This window comes from Cygnus olor, chromosome 3, assembly GCF_009769625.2.
Source record: "Cygnus olor isolate bCygOlo1 chromosome 3, bCygOlo1.pri.v2, whole genome shotgun sequence".
NCBI lineage: Eukaryota > Metazoa > Chordata > Aves > Anseriformes > Anatidae > Cygnus > Cygnus olor.
The window spans coordinates 119,773,662-119,789,038 of NC_049171.1; the positions used below are offsets into that span (position 1 = coordinate 119,773,662).

Below are 15,377 nucleotides of genomic sequence, written 5' to 3' on the forward strand. Positions count from 1 at the left end.
AATGTCTTTTTGCTTATTAATGAAACCAACTTGTGTCTGAACTGACGTCTCAGCCTCAAGCAAGAACATAAACAGTAAAGAATAAAGCAACCTAAAGAACACAGGAAGTTCTAAAAGTGCGGCAGGTGAAGCACTAAAAGTAGCAGAACATACCTAAATAAATGGCAGCAGCTCTACAAGGTCAGCTAACGGTGATTGGAATACATGGTACTGAATCACTGTAGTCTAAGCTATGCATAAACCACTTCAAAAATGAACCCTCAAAAATTATGCAACATATTTCATGTGACAGATTCTGACTTGTACCTAGTTCCGAAGTGGCAATTTCAGGAATTGTAATCCGAACCATTGTATTATTGCTAAGTTCCTGAAAAAAAAAACGTAAGAGTTGAATTACAAAATGTATCTTTAAATAAAGCTAGGGTCCTTTTTCATCAGCTCAGAATTCATTTATGTATTAAGCATATTCCTAACTCTTGGGTATTTGCTACACTTAAGATTTGTGACCTCATATGATAGCTACATGAGACACTTGAAATGAATCTTGACCTGACTCACTTGAAGGAACTGATAAACTTCTGTGCCTTCTAGGGTATTCTATAGAGAAATATAGAACCTTGCTGTTGGTCAGGAGCTGCTAGCAATGTCTTACTATACAGTAGAAGTAAGCTTACCCCTCATTTTGCTTTGCTAAGTGTTGACTCAAATTACAGAATACCTACTAAAGTTACTCTGTTGTGGACAGGGTCTCTTAGAGAATGAATGAAAGTTCCAAGCTGCTGAAATGTGCAGTCCTCAACATAAGTCGAGTCATGAAGTTTGGAAGAATCCCTTAGCTCTGGAACTGGTGACAAAAGCACACTCTGAAAAGTGGTAAAAATGATTGCATAGAATTGTTAAAACAAGAGGAACCGAGCAAAGGACAGCTAAAATGACCATTTTTGAAGTATTAATATGTATTTTGAAAACAACTGTGAGCGTCTTTCCATTCTTTGCATCAGAAATTTTACAAAAATCATAAACAAATAAACAAACAGAGCAGCACAAAATAGATCACTGTGTATTCAGTGGCTTTACAGAAGAAAAATAAACAATTTAGCTCCAAAAGATACCTCAAAGTTAAAATCAATCAATCATTTGAAGGAAAAATGCCCAACTTTTAATTGCCAAGCATTAAATAAACAAGTACTTATATTGCCTTTTCAGTTTACTCTGTCAGCTAGTCCCACATGTTGAACATGGATTACAAGATTTGTGTCACATACCCAGCTCTGCCCTCAGCCATCACTGTACGTTCATTTATCTTAAAGTATCAATGCATCCAAATTAAACTGGGCAGAGAAATGGGAAATGTGGTAAATGAAGAAACTATGGATGGAGTCTGTGGAGAAGGAAGCTGTGCATGAAAACTAGGGTAGAAAGAAAGAGAGTGGTCTTGATGAACCACAGAGAAATAAGAGAAGTAGAGACATAATGAGTCTTTCATGACAGCTACACAGGGTTCAAAGTAAAACATTTTCTGGCAAAATACTTGTGTTCCCTCTAGCCATGCCCAAGCATCAATTCTGCATTATTAAGCAATGAGAAGGGTCTGGAAGCCCCTCTAAAAGAGAACTGATGTGTCTGCCTTCAGATGCCTTGTAATTTAGAAACAGATACGTCTCAGTGATTGTAAAGTTTGTTTTTACATGCTAAAATGTTCACGAGGAAGCTTTTATGTAGAACTACTCATTTTTGAATAAAGACCACTTCCCAAATAGAAGATATCAGCATAAAATACCATTCCCACTACAATTTCAATAAATCTGTCTGGGTAGAAGTAATGGAATACATATGCAATTTATATTCACAGAATACATTCTAGAAAAAAAAAAGTATCCAGTTACTTGCTAAATTATGCCAAAGCTGTTACAACTAAAACCTTTTCAAGGCAGGATTCTGTTTCTTCTTACCTCTTCTAGGGGCCCCAGATGTTTATTCAAAGGCTTGGATGGAGTGCTGACACTATCCAATGGAGTGCTTGGCCGAGGCATTTGGTTGGACATTGTCAGGGATGGAGCAGGCAGTCCAGGAATAAAAACCTTCCCCACCTTTTATGAACAATATATAGGAAAATAAACAGTTGGATTTCACGCCTGTGCTTCCACGAGCTTTCTTAGGTATGTGGATGTTTTCAGATTTTAACATCTTAAAGGAAAAGTTTTAAGAAAACTGGATGTGTATCTGAACTAAAGCCTCTGAAAACTGGTGACAGCTTTTTAGTTTTAAGCCTTTCTTCAGATCATGATACACTGAAAAAACTACCATATATGGTCAGTATTGTACACTACTGCTTACAGGTCTATTTCCACCAAACGTTTTAAACAGTTTAATTAGGAAAGCTATACTTTCAGAGTGTTTTTTTTTCCTCAGTATACGTACTACACACACACACACACAGACACACATCTTTATGTGCAGACCCCTGTGTCCAAATCCTCTGCATACACTGAAAGAGCATAGTGCATCTCTATACAATTAAAAAAAATGTTTTAATTATTTTGAATGAATTGCATCCATCCTAATAACAACCCTCTGTAAAGCAAAATGATTTGACATCTAAAACTATCCAGCATCCTACATAGGAGTTTCAGAAGTTTTAGTTTAGGAAAAATTCTTGTTTTCCATATTCTTGACATTCTCTTTGTTTGAAAGAATTGCATTACTTTAGCATTTTACTATTGTAAAAAAAAGCTCAAGAGATTATATAGTTGTACCACAAGGAGCCAGTCATTCTTCAGAACCATCTTCCCAGCAGTGCACAGAAACTACACTTAGTACATGAGCACAGGCACCTTCTCAATCAAGTCTCATATCAGAGGCAGTCTGCAGCAGCTTAAAATGATATCATGTAAGGTATGATGCACCCAAGATCCCTCTGTGCAGCCTAGTTTGTAACCAAAGATTCAAACATTTGTTTGGGAACAGAAAAAACTGTTACTTACCCGAACCACTCCGGAATAAAGCACTAGATTGCCACTGCCTTCCAGAACCAGCAGTGTATCAATGCCCTGCAAGAATCAAACACCACATTCAGCTTCTTGTATTTAAGTAAAATATGACAACTGGATGACACAAGTGACAAAGCAGGATACTGCACAGCTAACAGTTTATACTAAGATACATACCTCCACTGGAGCTGCATCCTTTGCTTGAATATTGGTAACAGAGCCAAAGATCAGCTGTGACTTATCGTTGCTCTCTTGAAACTTTACACACCTAGAGATTTGAGAAAACAACAGGAAACGTAAAAGGACTGTCCTATCTGCTGTTACAGAAAGAAGACAAAAAATTAAAGTTGTGTTACATGGTATAGTTAGCTACACTGTGGTATACTCGGTTACTTCCTCCTTCCTTTGCTTGTTTTGCCCTGCTATCATCTTACTTTTACTCTCCTACTCTAACTGAAATCCCCAGTGTAATTCTACTGGGTAAAGTTGAGGATAAATAAGAATACCACTCAAAGTACAGCAAACACTCCTGCAATTTCAGTTTCCTTTAAATAGCCCAAACAATCTATGCCAATCCGGTTAAAAACAAGTCATATGAGAGAGAGTGATATACTTCGTGTTGTCATAACAGATTCCACTAGCTGAAGGAGTAAGTACGTTAAAACCCATATCTGGCTAGTAATTTTTAGTGTTCCCCTTTTTTCATCTGTCCCCAAGATAGGAATGCTCACCGCAGCTGGAGCTGGGATTCCACTAAAAAGCACAAGAACTTCTGCCCACAAAGGTCAGTGGTAATAAACACTTTTGATGCTTGGGAATTCTTCTCTCTGTAAATGAGACACAATGATCAGCATAGTGTTAGGTTTACTATAAAAATTTTAATTAAAGAAAACACAATGTCCACAAACTGTAGGGACTCATTGGACTTCAATTAGCAGTGCATCAGGTTGCTAAGAATGTGCTAGTCTCAGTTTCAGTCCTTCCACTAGGAATTAATTTTCTAGCACTCCAGTCTTCATGTTCCCTACTTTTTGGCATGCAGAGCACATGCTATTTGTCTTTGTTCTCCCATTCAATCTTAGGTTTTATGTTGTATTTTGTCCCTTTTGATGGTAACAGGGCAAGAGATATTCCCCCTAAAAAGAGTTTTATAAAACAAAAACAAACAAAACCAGACACCCAAATCAATGGTCAGATTTGAACCTGCTTTGCCTGAGAGATCTCATGAAAGCACCACCCAGTTCAGAGAACTACAAGTAACACAACAAATAAAACCACTCCAAGTGCCCAACTCCCTTTTCAAGAGATCTAGGCACTTAGTGAGCATCACTTTTCCGAAAAATTAGGAAGTGCAGGTCCATGCACCTATTTTAAGGCAGTGCTATTTGCAAAAAGCACACATGGAAAATAAGCTGTCATTTTACTTCCTTTCCCCAGCCCCCACTGGAAATCTCACATTCCAGCAAAAGCACTTAACCTCATGTTTGTGATGGTTTCTGTCCACAGATGATCTATACATAGCTCAGGAATGATTGGTTCAGTTTCTGTTACAAGAAAGGAATCACTGGAAGTGCTGTTTGGAGAATGGGTAATACTGTGCCTCCTCGGTGACTGAGTATTGCTGGAAAAGTTGAACCTCTGAACTCCTGAAAACGAATGTACTCCAAGGGCAGGGGAATGAGAGCGACTGCAAGCAAAGACATAAAACACTACTGAAAAGTGAATTTACAAAACCAGATAGAGAATCCCTGTTAAGCCAGGGAGCTCATGCACTGAGACTTTAAAAACAAAATCCTCCTGAAACAGCAGATAGCGCAGTATTAGCTTCCTTTAGCAATACATTGTCATATGAAAACAATTCTCCATTCACTTCCTGTCATCTCCATCAAAATCCAATAGATGAAATTTCAGAAGTAAGAAAACCAACATCTTACCGTGTGTGGTCCAGTCTGTAAAAACGCGTCTCAACCTGTTCCCTCTAAATATGGCTTTCTTTAGAAACAGAAAACACTTCTGGGACTCAAAAGACCTGGAGACAGTTTCCAACTCCACCACAGACTTGCTGTGTGATGACAGAAAAGTCTCTTTGTCTCCTGCACACCAATTACCCTCCTGTGCTACAGAGGTAATAGCACATAAACGTCACAAGAGCATTCCAAGAGGGCTTTCAGATGATGTAACAGAGAAGGCACGTACACCTTAGGCAGACAGACTTGTAAGGGCAGAGAAAGAAAGACGACAATACCAGATGTGCTGCCTGTTCTATCGCTGATATTCCTTTGGCATCATCTGTCTACATGTTATGTTCAGCACCCACCTCAAAGCAGCCATGTTGGAGATGGACGGCGAGCGGGACTGCATGCTGGGCGATGACACTGATCTGCTCTGGCTGTGGATAGATGAGTAGTTTTGGAAAGGTGAGGCCACAGGCGAGTCTCCTTTTGAAAGGCTCCTGAGATGAGCAGTCAAAGAGCTGCTAGTGGCCATATGCTGCGGTGTGCCCATCTGCTCCGAGAACTTCAGCACCGTGTTCTGCTCCTGGGAGAGAAAAGAGCTCTCCATGTTCAAATTACACATGGGCAGTAACAGCCAGGATGACACTCAAATAGCTTATTTAATCAGTTAGACATTAAAAACATATGCCTATGTAGGTACTTAGCCTAAAAATTATTCCTTCCAACCACGCTCTCTCCCTTCCAGTCACCATAACTACTCCCGCGGTTTTCAGGCAGTAAGCTGTCACTTTTCATATGGAAAACAACAGTTTGAGCACAGTCCAAACTTTCTGGTACAATGGAAGGAACATCATGATAAGCACAGTATAGTACATTGCCATCACTATCATGTGATCTCCATGACTGCAGTACAGTCAAAAACATGAAAGATTTTTTTTTTTAATGTCACCCTATTTTTTGGCATAAATAAATAATCAGCCATTTCTAACCGCCATGGCCATAATGGCATGTAAACACACACACAAAAATTTTATAACAGTATTTAGTCAGTAATAAAATTGTACCTCTGGCTTTACTCTACGAAGAGCCCAAACAGTATGTAAACTCTGCACGGTATCATAGGTCATCACAATGGAAGGTTCAGCACTGAGGAACACAATCCTCATGGTGTAATCAGCAACATACTGCACTCTAGCAGAGCCAAACACACCTGCTAAAGAAGTAGTTAACTTCAGTTAAGATGAAAACATTATTTCCACAGCAGTGTTATCATTTACAAGGTTAGCATTTTTCATACTCTTTTTTTTTTTCCCCTGCAGTCTGGGCTTCTTTCTTGAAGAGTTTCCCTGTTCATGAAGCAGCTAAAACAACCCAATCCTGATTTCTTGAATGAGTGATTATTTGCCAATTTTGTAATACAGAAAATGCTTGAGTGATACATTTAGCATTTGATGTCAAGATCTAAACTTACCTCCAGACTTGCAGACAAGAGGTGTTATCTCATCTAATGGATGCAGCATGCTGAACATAGTGGGCAAAGGTTCTCTAGAAAGAAATGAAACAAATCATGTTCAAAAAACAAATGCTAACAAGCATAATTGCTCTCTCATGCAACCAGTGCATGTGCTGCAATCCCAAAACAACTCCTCAGACCTTAACAAATCTGAGCCTAAAAGCTAACAGCAGAGACGTATATCCCATTAATGTAAGCTTTTCTGGTTAACTGAGCAGAGTCAGACAAAGGCTGGTCTACCAAAAATGTCTAGGTTTTGTTTTACATTTTCTCAGAGCATTTGAGAATGACCCCACCTGGTGGCCACATGACAAACTTTAGCCAGCTTGACTGAACAGAGCTGGTACCAGGGGAGTTACAAGGAGAAGGAGAAAACTCTTAACCCAAACTCTTCGGCTGAGTCTGAGTTCCACAACTCCCCACCCAGGTTCCAGACCAGCAGACAGCCATCAGGTAATCCGTATCCACCACAGAGCAGCAATAGTGCCATCCATTTGTGGTGGCAGTAAGAATTTTCATGGAAGGCCAGATTATGTAGGATCAACCATGATTTTTGCAAAGTACCAGAGAGCAGAAAAGCCTGCGACAGGTACAACTTCATTCTGTAGTAATCCAGTAATCCCAAAGGGGTCCAGTGCAGATGGCTGGCCAAGGCCAGCCACTAGACACAAAACATGCAATAGCAGGCTGGAAGACCTAAGACATTATCAAGGGTTCAGATTCAATGGAACAAATCCCCTAACTCACTGCCTAACTCCATTCGTAAGTGGATAAAGACATTTCACTGTCCCCACTGGCAGGGTGGTGAGAGCACACCACAGCAGCACATTAAGTGGACTATTTATCTGAGCTAACGTTTAAGCCTGTACCAAAATTAGAACAGAACACCCACTGCAGTTAGCTCATGGAAACGTTTTCTTTTCCAGATTCTTCTCTCTTGAATATTTTCCAGACCTCTATTTCTAGTCCCAATTTTAACAAGAACTAGACAATCACATGTACCTGGAATGTATACATAAAGACCAACAGAGAGCAAGTAGGTATATTCAAGCTGTAAATATATACAAGCTGAAGATATATTCAAGCCAACCAACTCCTTACTCTTCTCTTCAGCTATATGTCAAGCTACCAAGCACATGGTCTACAAATACAGGGCTGGATGCTCCATACGTTCAAAGCATGTTGCAGCTGAGAGAAAAATTCTCAGTGACAATTCTCCCAGTGAATCTCCCCATCCGCTATCACAGACTGAAACCAATTCCCAGGTCAAACCTTAATAAAATTAGGTTAGTAATACTCTACTTGCTTCCCAAATCCTGTTCTCAGGATCACCACTCCCAAGTAAAGACAACACAGTATCAGAGGAGGTTATGACTCGGCATACAGCCCCTTCCTGTGAGTCCCCATTTCACCTGTCCCTGTGATGAACACAAAGATCCTTTCATTATTGCTCTTCAACTCTTATACCCCTGTATTAAATTAACAAACAGTCTATAGCAAACCAATCAAAATCCACTCATTACATACCTGGGTGGACTTGGAGGTACTTCATGTGAAGAACTACTACGCTCAAATAACAAACCAAATTTTGTTGGCCAGACATTTGCAACCTATAAAGAATTACAGATATAGTCATGACAAAGATATCAAGTATTTACTGCATCAATTATGTTTCATGTTTGGATATCTCATTATAGCAAAATAAGATGCTTAGTCCTTTTCTTGAGACAAGGGTAACGTCAGTCGGCGCAGGTTCTCCAACTACCAAGCTGGCGTTCCCGTACTATCCCGCTTCTTACAACTGGCTACACCACTGCACTTCCAAAAGTATTCCAATGCCCTAACAGCACCACCACACTCATCAGCTTTGACGCGTTCACCCACTAGAATGAAGAATTCAGGCAGCCACCAACAGCAGTGCTTTACGCACGCCTCCCCACCACGGTACAGTGTGCAACGAGATGACAAGCCCATTTATGGAAAAAAAGGTTAAGCACTTACCTGAAAGGGTAAAGCAGCAATGTAATCCTTTCCCTCTATGCTATGCACATTTATACACGAATTCTGCAATATGCAGATGCATTTCTCTACTATTTCATCACTGCCCAAAACTGCAGAACAAAAAACAGTAAAATTCTCTTTTCGTAGACATTCACTATACACAAAACGTAAACTCAAGGGGCAGGGTAGCAGTCTTGATACAGCAATTCCTGATGACTAACATCTCATGCTGAGAACTGAACTCAAAGTATTTGTTTTGTGTTACAATAAGCATAAAACTTACCATCAACTTTTTCAGATTTTTCCTGGGGTATAGTGAAGTCACACCACAAGGCCTAAAACCAAATACAGCGGAGTTATGTCTGAAGAACAATCTGATGTTACTATTGAATCTCATCTGTCTGTATTTCCTAAAACAACTCCACCTCAAAACACTGAAGTACTATTTAAGGTGGACAGCAGGTATTTAGCTAATGTGCGTTCATTCAGTCACCGTTTTTCCACGTTTTCATACCTGTAGAACAGGGCTGTCAACAGTGAAAGCTTTATAAACGGTAGACGCTTGGTTTTTACTTCCTTTGCTCCAGATAACCATATTGCTGGCCACATACAACTCTTCATCGTAGTCCACTTCTTCCCCAACATCGCTGGCACCCTTCCTCAACTGCCAACTTTCCTAAAAAAAAAAAAAAAAGTTTTTTTTTAGGAAAAGTTACAAGACACTGCAGGGCGACAGCCTAACGAGCGATCACAACAGATGACAATTTCTAAGTGATCATTCACCGATCTGTCAGCTTGATTCAGGCAATTTCCTGAGGAAGTAGAATTTTTGGAAAGCACGGGATACAAGAGGGATGTGGTTTGTACTTCAGGTGTCTTCTGACGGATCATCCCTGTTGTTAACAGCAACAAGGACAGCGTCAGTGCGGCGGGTACTCCCGGAAGGTGATCAAGGGCAATTAACTAATGAGCGACGCCTGTTACCGGGGGGCGCGGTGCTTATGTGAGCCGTACCCGCTGCCGCTCGTGGATGGTGACCTCGCGGAGGGACCCCACCAGGCCGGCCGCCCCGTCGGAGGAGCACAGCTCGGAGGCGGGCTGCAGCCGCCGCAGCTGGAGGGTGAGGGCGCTGGGGTGGCGCCGGCAGTGCTCGCGGCCCCGGGGGGCGAACTCCTGCAGGTCGCCGGCCGCGATCATCGTCGCCCTCTCTTCACAGTGGTCCGACATGGGGGCCCGATATCCTCATTATTTCCGGGGCGCGCACGCCCGCCGCGCAGCCGAGGCCCCGGGGCCCCGCGCGGCCGGCGGAGCTGCGCCGCGCTCAGGCACGGGCGGCGCGGCAGGGCGGGCAGGCGCCGGTGGCGGCTCTCACAGGGGCGCGGCCATCTTGCGGCTCCCGCCCTGCTCCGCGCCGCGCGCGGGGGCCGGCGGGACGCAAAATGGCGGGCGGGCGGGAAGGGCGCGGAGGGGAATTGCATGCTGACCGCTGGGGGTTGGCGGTGAGCCCGAGGGGCTCCTGTTCAGAGCGCCCTTTGGGCGGTACAGGCACCGCGATCCGTGATACAGAGCCTCTGGGGCGTGGGTTGAGTCAAGGCCGATCTCAAGCCTGGGTTCCTCAGGGAGAAGTGTGATTCTGCTATCGTTTATTGCATCATTTATTCTCGTTCTTGTGGGATCTCCTCACGCCAGCTCATCGAGGCTGGCTGTTTTATAGAAATCACCACTTTAATTTGCAAGTGAGCAGGTCTACTCGTAGCACTCAGGGATGCGAGCATACGATGGAATATGTATACTGATTTTTGCCTTTTTTATTATTTTATTTTTGATGTTTTGGTTGGTCTTGTGGAGTTGGACTTGATCCTTGTGAGTCCCTTCCAACTCAGGGTATTCTATGTTTATATTCTATGTTCCTACACAAAATTATTCAGGTAGGAAAGATGGTGTCATGGTCTGTGAGCACTCAGCATTCACAACTGGGCTGAAGGATTTGGGTCCTTCCACTGCCACCTCAGCCCCCTGCATGCCTGTCTTTGCCATATTTCAAGGCCGCCTGTCTCAAAGCTGGAGCTGGATCACCCCTTAGAACCCAGCCCCCTGCATGCCTGTCTTTGCCATATTCCAAGGCCGCCTGTCTCAAAGCTGGAGCTGGATCACCCCTTAGAACCCACTTGCTTTGCTTCTTCTCCACTTCTGCAGGCTCTCCAGGGGCCTGCTCCATGGTAAATGCCCCTGCACCCTACATGCTGGTGGTACAGATGCCTGAAATAGCTTTCATTCTGCCCAACATATGCTAGTTAGGGTATTCTGTTTTCTTCTCACCCCTCAACAGTGCTTTCAGACCTTTTCCTACTAAATGTGATGAAATGAAGAGTGCTCAGTCTGTGTGCATTTCATGTCAGTTTCATTTTGACAGCCCTGCCCTGTGGATTCTACAACGCTTTATGGGAAGCCACTTTCCAAAGGCAAACAGGGCACTTAGAAAATACAATATACCTTAAACTATTAACCAGGACTGGCAGGGCCTACTAGTGCTCTGTTACTCTGCAGTCATTTATTGGTGTGTTGTACAATTCCTCTTGACTACACTTCAGATACTTGTGTGATATGGATTAGCATAACTTGTTGTAAGCCTGGACTCCACCAACTTACCTCAGCTACTGACACTGGTGGTGGGCACCTGAGGTGGCTGTTCTCTTGTACTGAGTACAGAAAGGTTGTATCGTCCACTGCAGACAGCCTGCAACACTCTCACAGGCTGAGAGGGCTAAAACACTTGTAGCTGCATCTCTGACTACCAGCACTAGGTGTCAGGCAATTAGACTTTTTCTGATGAGACCAGCCAGATTTTGCTAAAGGAATGATGAGTTGACGTGCATTTCTGAATAATTAAATGTCATCCATGTGTAACTAGCTGCCTGGCTTCCAGCATCTGCTGTTTTCCCTTGGTTATGGTGTCACAGCAAAACATGCAGAAATACTGCTCTGGGGTGTACTCGACTTCCAGAATCTGGAGGGACAATCAGATTATTTTTTATTCCCTTAAAAACAAGCCTTCCTGAAGTCAGCAGCACCCACCTTGTGGGCACTCTGGCACACACAGCCATCTGTACTATGTGGATGTGTCTGCAGTGAGCAAGCTTATCCTGTGGTATCTTCAAGCATTTGTACACTGTACTGTGAGCTTTCTTCACCTCTCACTTTTATAATTGCTCACCTAAACAAGAGGGTGTTGCTAGCTACAGATCACAGTCAATTACTAGCTTTCAGCATATCACCGCTGCTGCAGTGGCATACTTTCTCTGTTCACATATAAGTAGCATACCAGATTTTTTTTTTTCTCAGAACCTGTGGAAACACAAAAGGAAGTGGGAGGAAGATTGGGAGTACAGTAACTTTTTCGTAGATGTGCTCGTAGGTGTTGTATTTGTTTGACAGACAATCATCAAAGAACAAGAGATGTATGAAGCATCCTGGTGGGAACTGGAAAGCTAGTGCATTCTGAAAAGGATGATTTATTTTGAAGATACCGGCTTCATATGGGAAATCGAAAGAGGGAGAAACAATAGAAGCATCAAAAACGTGTTTGAAATCATGGTTCAACATGTGGTTTGGGGGAATCCTTGGTTCAAGTCATGACAATAAGCATTATCATTTTCTAAGAAATGGGAAGCAAATGGCTGGGGAAAGCTGGACTTTGGAGAAGTAAGAACTCACTGAGGTGTAGAGTACTTATTGCAGTTTCTGTCAGGAAGACAACTGAAAGAAATGGTAGCCTGGATCTACAGAGCCAGGGACCAAATTTCCATATGAAGACAAATGGAAGTATTTACACAAATAAGATGGTGAAATGCAAACAACAATTTTGTGGGCAAGAAAAAGTGTCCAGGGCTCAAGAGTAAGGAAGTTCTAGCTACTGTCCAGCCTTGGGAGACAGCTTTCTGCTTTTGCAAAATAATCTACAGACCATGAGAATTGCCCTAGGAAGAAACAGCTGAACCAAGGGACAGAATGTGCCAAGTGAAAGACAAAGTGTACAGTGTGCCCAAAGAAAAACTCACAAGAAAAAAGGTATTTTAGTAGCACCACAAAAGGCTCACTTTTCTCTGCAAATTGTTTGAGGGCTGTATCCGATGGCTGGGATGTAACATTTAACTCAAACAGGACATCTGCCTTGATCTGAAAACAGAGTTTGATATTTAAAAAATCAGGAGAGCTTGCAAATAGGAAGAAAAATGTGCATGAAGAGAAAGCAAAAATATAGGAAACGAGATTTAACAAAATGAAAGTACAGAAATAGCAATGGGGGGGGGGGGGGGGGGGAGAAACCTCAGCAGATAACATTCTGTAGCCCAATTCCTGAGTGTCATTTCTGCTAAACAAGCTAATTTCCTATATATTACATTGACTCCCTAGTCTTCAAATAGTCTTGCAAAGAAACAATGTCACTGCTCTGAAGGAAAACCGGAGGGGAAAAAAAAAAGCTGAAGGGTCAAATTCAGGCTCTAGTGTGGTAACACAACTTTCTGAGGGTACCGAAAGTACTCTGAGATGCTGCAAAGAGAAAGCTGAGAATACCTGCAGAGCTGCTGATGCTATCAGAAGGGGATTATAACTTCTTGTGAAGGTGGGAGAAGCCTGTGACGATAAGGATAGGTATCTCTGTGCTCACCAACAGGACTCTGCATGCAAGTGTGTGCATACACAGGAAAATGTGGGCTCAGAGTGCCCTGGCCCCTGCTCAGTGGCAGGGCCTGAATGATGGGTACGTAGGACTACCTTTGTGTTGGAAGCCCATGGCTGAAAGCATGACTCAGGAGCTGCTGATACCTGTGTGGTGCTCCAGGCACTCACTCTGTCCTCCTCCTTCAGGCTGGGGAGAGCTGGGTGCTCCCTCCAGCGTGGCCTGTGCTGAGCTACAGAGCTGCAAGCACAACAGGTTTGGCTGGTTCAGGATCCTGGCACTCAGGCAGACAAGACAGGCAGCCTTTGTTTCCCTCTCCTAAGATCTGTCTTCCATCAATTAAAGGTTCTTCCATCATTTCAGTCCTCTTGATTGCAGTTGATTTTTTGGGAGGTATTCAGGGTCAAATCCTGGTTGATGCCCAGGCAGCAGGAGATGCTGTTTGGGGAGAGCTTGTGAGTCTGGCCAAACGTGTTCTTTGGGACTGAAAACACAGCCTGTTTGCATGCAGACCCCTGAAAAAAGATGAATTTGCCATTGAATTGCAGCCAAGGAAATGAAAACCTTGCTGACACCGAGCACTCGATGAGTAAATGCACAAATTTATTTGCATGTAGAGCTAGATGGGGATATCAGGACCTGAAAGCCAAGCTCCTCTTGGGCAGAAGTTCTCTTGCCACATTTGCTGTGGCAGAGGCTGAAGACTAGTACTGTGGAAGAGACTGAGCATGGCAATACATTGGGCAAGGTGGAAGCTTCGTGTCACCGACCTGAGAGTAGCCAAAGAGGCCAGACTGTGCTTCTCCTGAGAAGCACTGCTCATGCTAGCTGCTTCCAGATCTTTTCTATCATGACCAGGGTGTGAAAGTTCCTCCTCTGGCTTCTCTTCTCCCTGATTTTTCCTCCCTCTCCACGCACCAGCCTCTTCTTCATGTCATGCTGTGCCCAAATGAACTGCAACAAACCCTATTGAGCTGGAGACTAATTTACACCAGCACTGAGCAGAAACCAAGCTACTGTAATGAAATGACCCAAATTAGGGGATTTTAAAGAGCTGATCAAATCCTCTTTATGTGCCTGTGTTTTTATTTTTTTCCCTTCTCTTTTGTAGAAATCGTTCCTGCTTCCTCCCCCTGGTTAGTATTATATACTGCCATCTCAGTGCAAGGGGTCCTTTTCACTCTGCAGCCCACAAAGGCCGGAGGCCCTTCCAGTGCTTTGTTTCCAAAAATTGCAGAGCCAGCAGCAACGGGGAACGGAGCCAGAGGAAAGTGCACACGTGTGGCAAAGGCTGACCCCAAATGACAGGCTTAAACTGTGCCTCCACGTTCCCTCGTCTCCTCTAAGTCCTTGAGCAATGCTGGGTACCTGGTAAATGCACTCAAAATCTGGGGAAAAGCAGCACTGCTGGAGCTGCACAGAAGGCACTACTGAAGATGCTGAGCCTTCTTGCAGCAGTTTTACTATGTTTTCCTTCTCCCCTTTAATCTGGGCTTCCAGCGACACGCGCCCTTCCGTAGCTGCTGATCACTTCAAGATGTCAGAAGCTGGTCTGGAGTGAAAGAGGCAGTGAGGGGGAAACTCAGTCTTTGTCACTAGGGCCTGGGAATGTGCAGTGAATAAGTAGCTTTGCAAGTCAAAGGAGTCTGGAAGCAATTTTTTTTTTCACTGAATTTGAGACATTTTTTCTTCCCAATTGGAAAAGATTTCAGACTGGATTTCATGTGTTTCTTTTTTTCTCTAACAGCCTGAGAAAAGCACTGTCCTCCCCAACTCTCATTATGAGTTACTCACTAAGAGAAACGAGCATCTTCAACACAGAGCTGTCTTCTTGCCACACGTCTGTTTCCATGGTGCAGTGATGCTTACCTAGTGGTAACTGAAAAAAAAATCACCTCTCTTTTTGCAACTTTATTCTCCTGCAAGGCTTTGAGAAGACTACAGTAGGTTGCCAGAAAGAAAAGTTATACTTGTGCTGTAGTTTCAACAAATTTTATGGGCAGAGAGCAGAAGGGTTTTAGCAGTGAAATATATCGAAGTCAGGCTGGTTGCCCGTTCCCCAGGTCCTAGCCCCTTTGGGTTTGTGGTGGATGAAATACTGATGGCCGCAGTGTAGCTTGGTCTCAACCCCCTCAAGCATGGCCAGTGTGCAGGTCAGGATGGCCACATGAGGAAATTACACAGGCCAGATGAGAGATGAATTTCATGTTAGACTAGCTGTGTGTCTTCTTGTCACC

General features: G+C 43.2%; 1 protein-coding gene and 1 long non-coding RNA gene across 4 annotated transcripts in view; one reads left to right on the top strand and one right to left on the bottom strand.

The window, feature by feature from the left end:
• ANAPC1 (anaphase promoting complex subunit 1) overlaps window positions 1-12,022 on the bottom strand; it is a 38,128-nt gene extending 26,106 nt beyond the window's left edge. Inside the window, exons 1-16 of one of the 3 annotated variants that reach the window (XM_040554114.1) lie at window positions 11,895-12,022; window positions 9,474-9,579; window positions 8,974-9,135; window positions 8,743-8,794; window positions 8,460-8,569; window positions 7,986-8,068; window positions 6,417-6,490; window positions 6,010-6,158; window positions 5,308-5,528; window positions 4,468-4,677; window positions 3,722-3,817; window positions 3,168-3,258; window positions 2,985-3,050; window positions 1,953-2,090; window positions 723-863; window positions 307-367 (exon numbers count right to left, since the gene is read on the bottom strand). In XM_040554114.1, the coding sequence (XP_040410048.1) occupies window positions 307-367; window positions 723-863; window positions 1,953-2,090; window positions 2,985-3,050; window positions 3,168-3,258; window positions 3,722-3,817; window positions 4,468-4,677; window positions 5,308-5,528; window positions 6,010-6,158; window positions 6,417-6,490; window positions 7,986-8,068; window positions 8,460-8,569; window positions 8,743-8,794; window positions 8,974-9,135; window positions 9,474-9,579; window positions 11,895-11,902 (1,768 nt within the window). In that variant the 5' untranslated portion in view covers window positions 11,903-12,022. Of the gene's footprint in view, window positions 1-306; window positions 368-722; window positions 864-1,952; window positions 2,091-2,984; window positions 3,051-3,167; window positions 3,259-3,721; window positions 3,818-4,467; window positions 4,678-5,307; window positions 5,529-6,009; window positions 6,159-6,416; window positions 6,491-7,985; window positions 8,069-8,459; window positions 8,570-8,742; window positions 8,795-8,973; window positions 9,136-9,473; window positions 9,885-11,894 lie in introns of those variants that run through there. The other 2 variants (XM_040554112.1, XM_040554113.1) reach the window with 2 other exon arrangements.
• On the top strand, window positions 9,473-12,914 carry LOC121068717. The gene is made up of 2 exons (XR_005819062.1): window positions 9,473-9,579; window positions 11,895-12,914. It is a non-coding gene; the product is annotated as an uncharacterized LOC121068717 (long non-coding RNA).
• The last annotated feature ends 2,463 nt before the right edge of the window (window positions 12,915-15,377 follow it).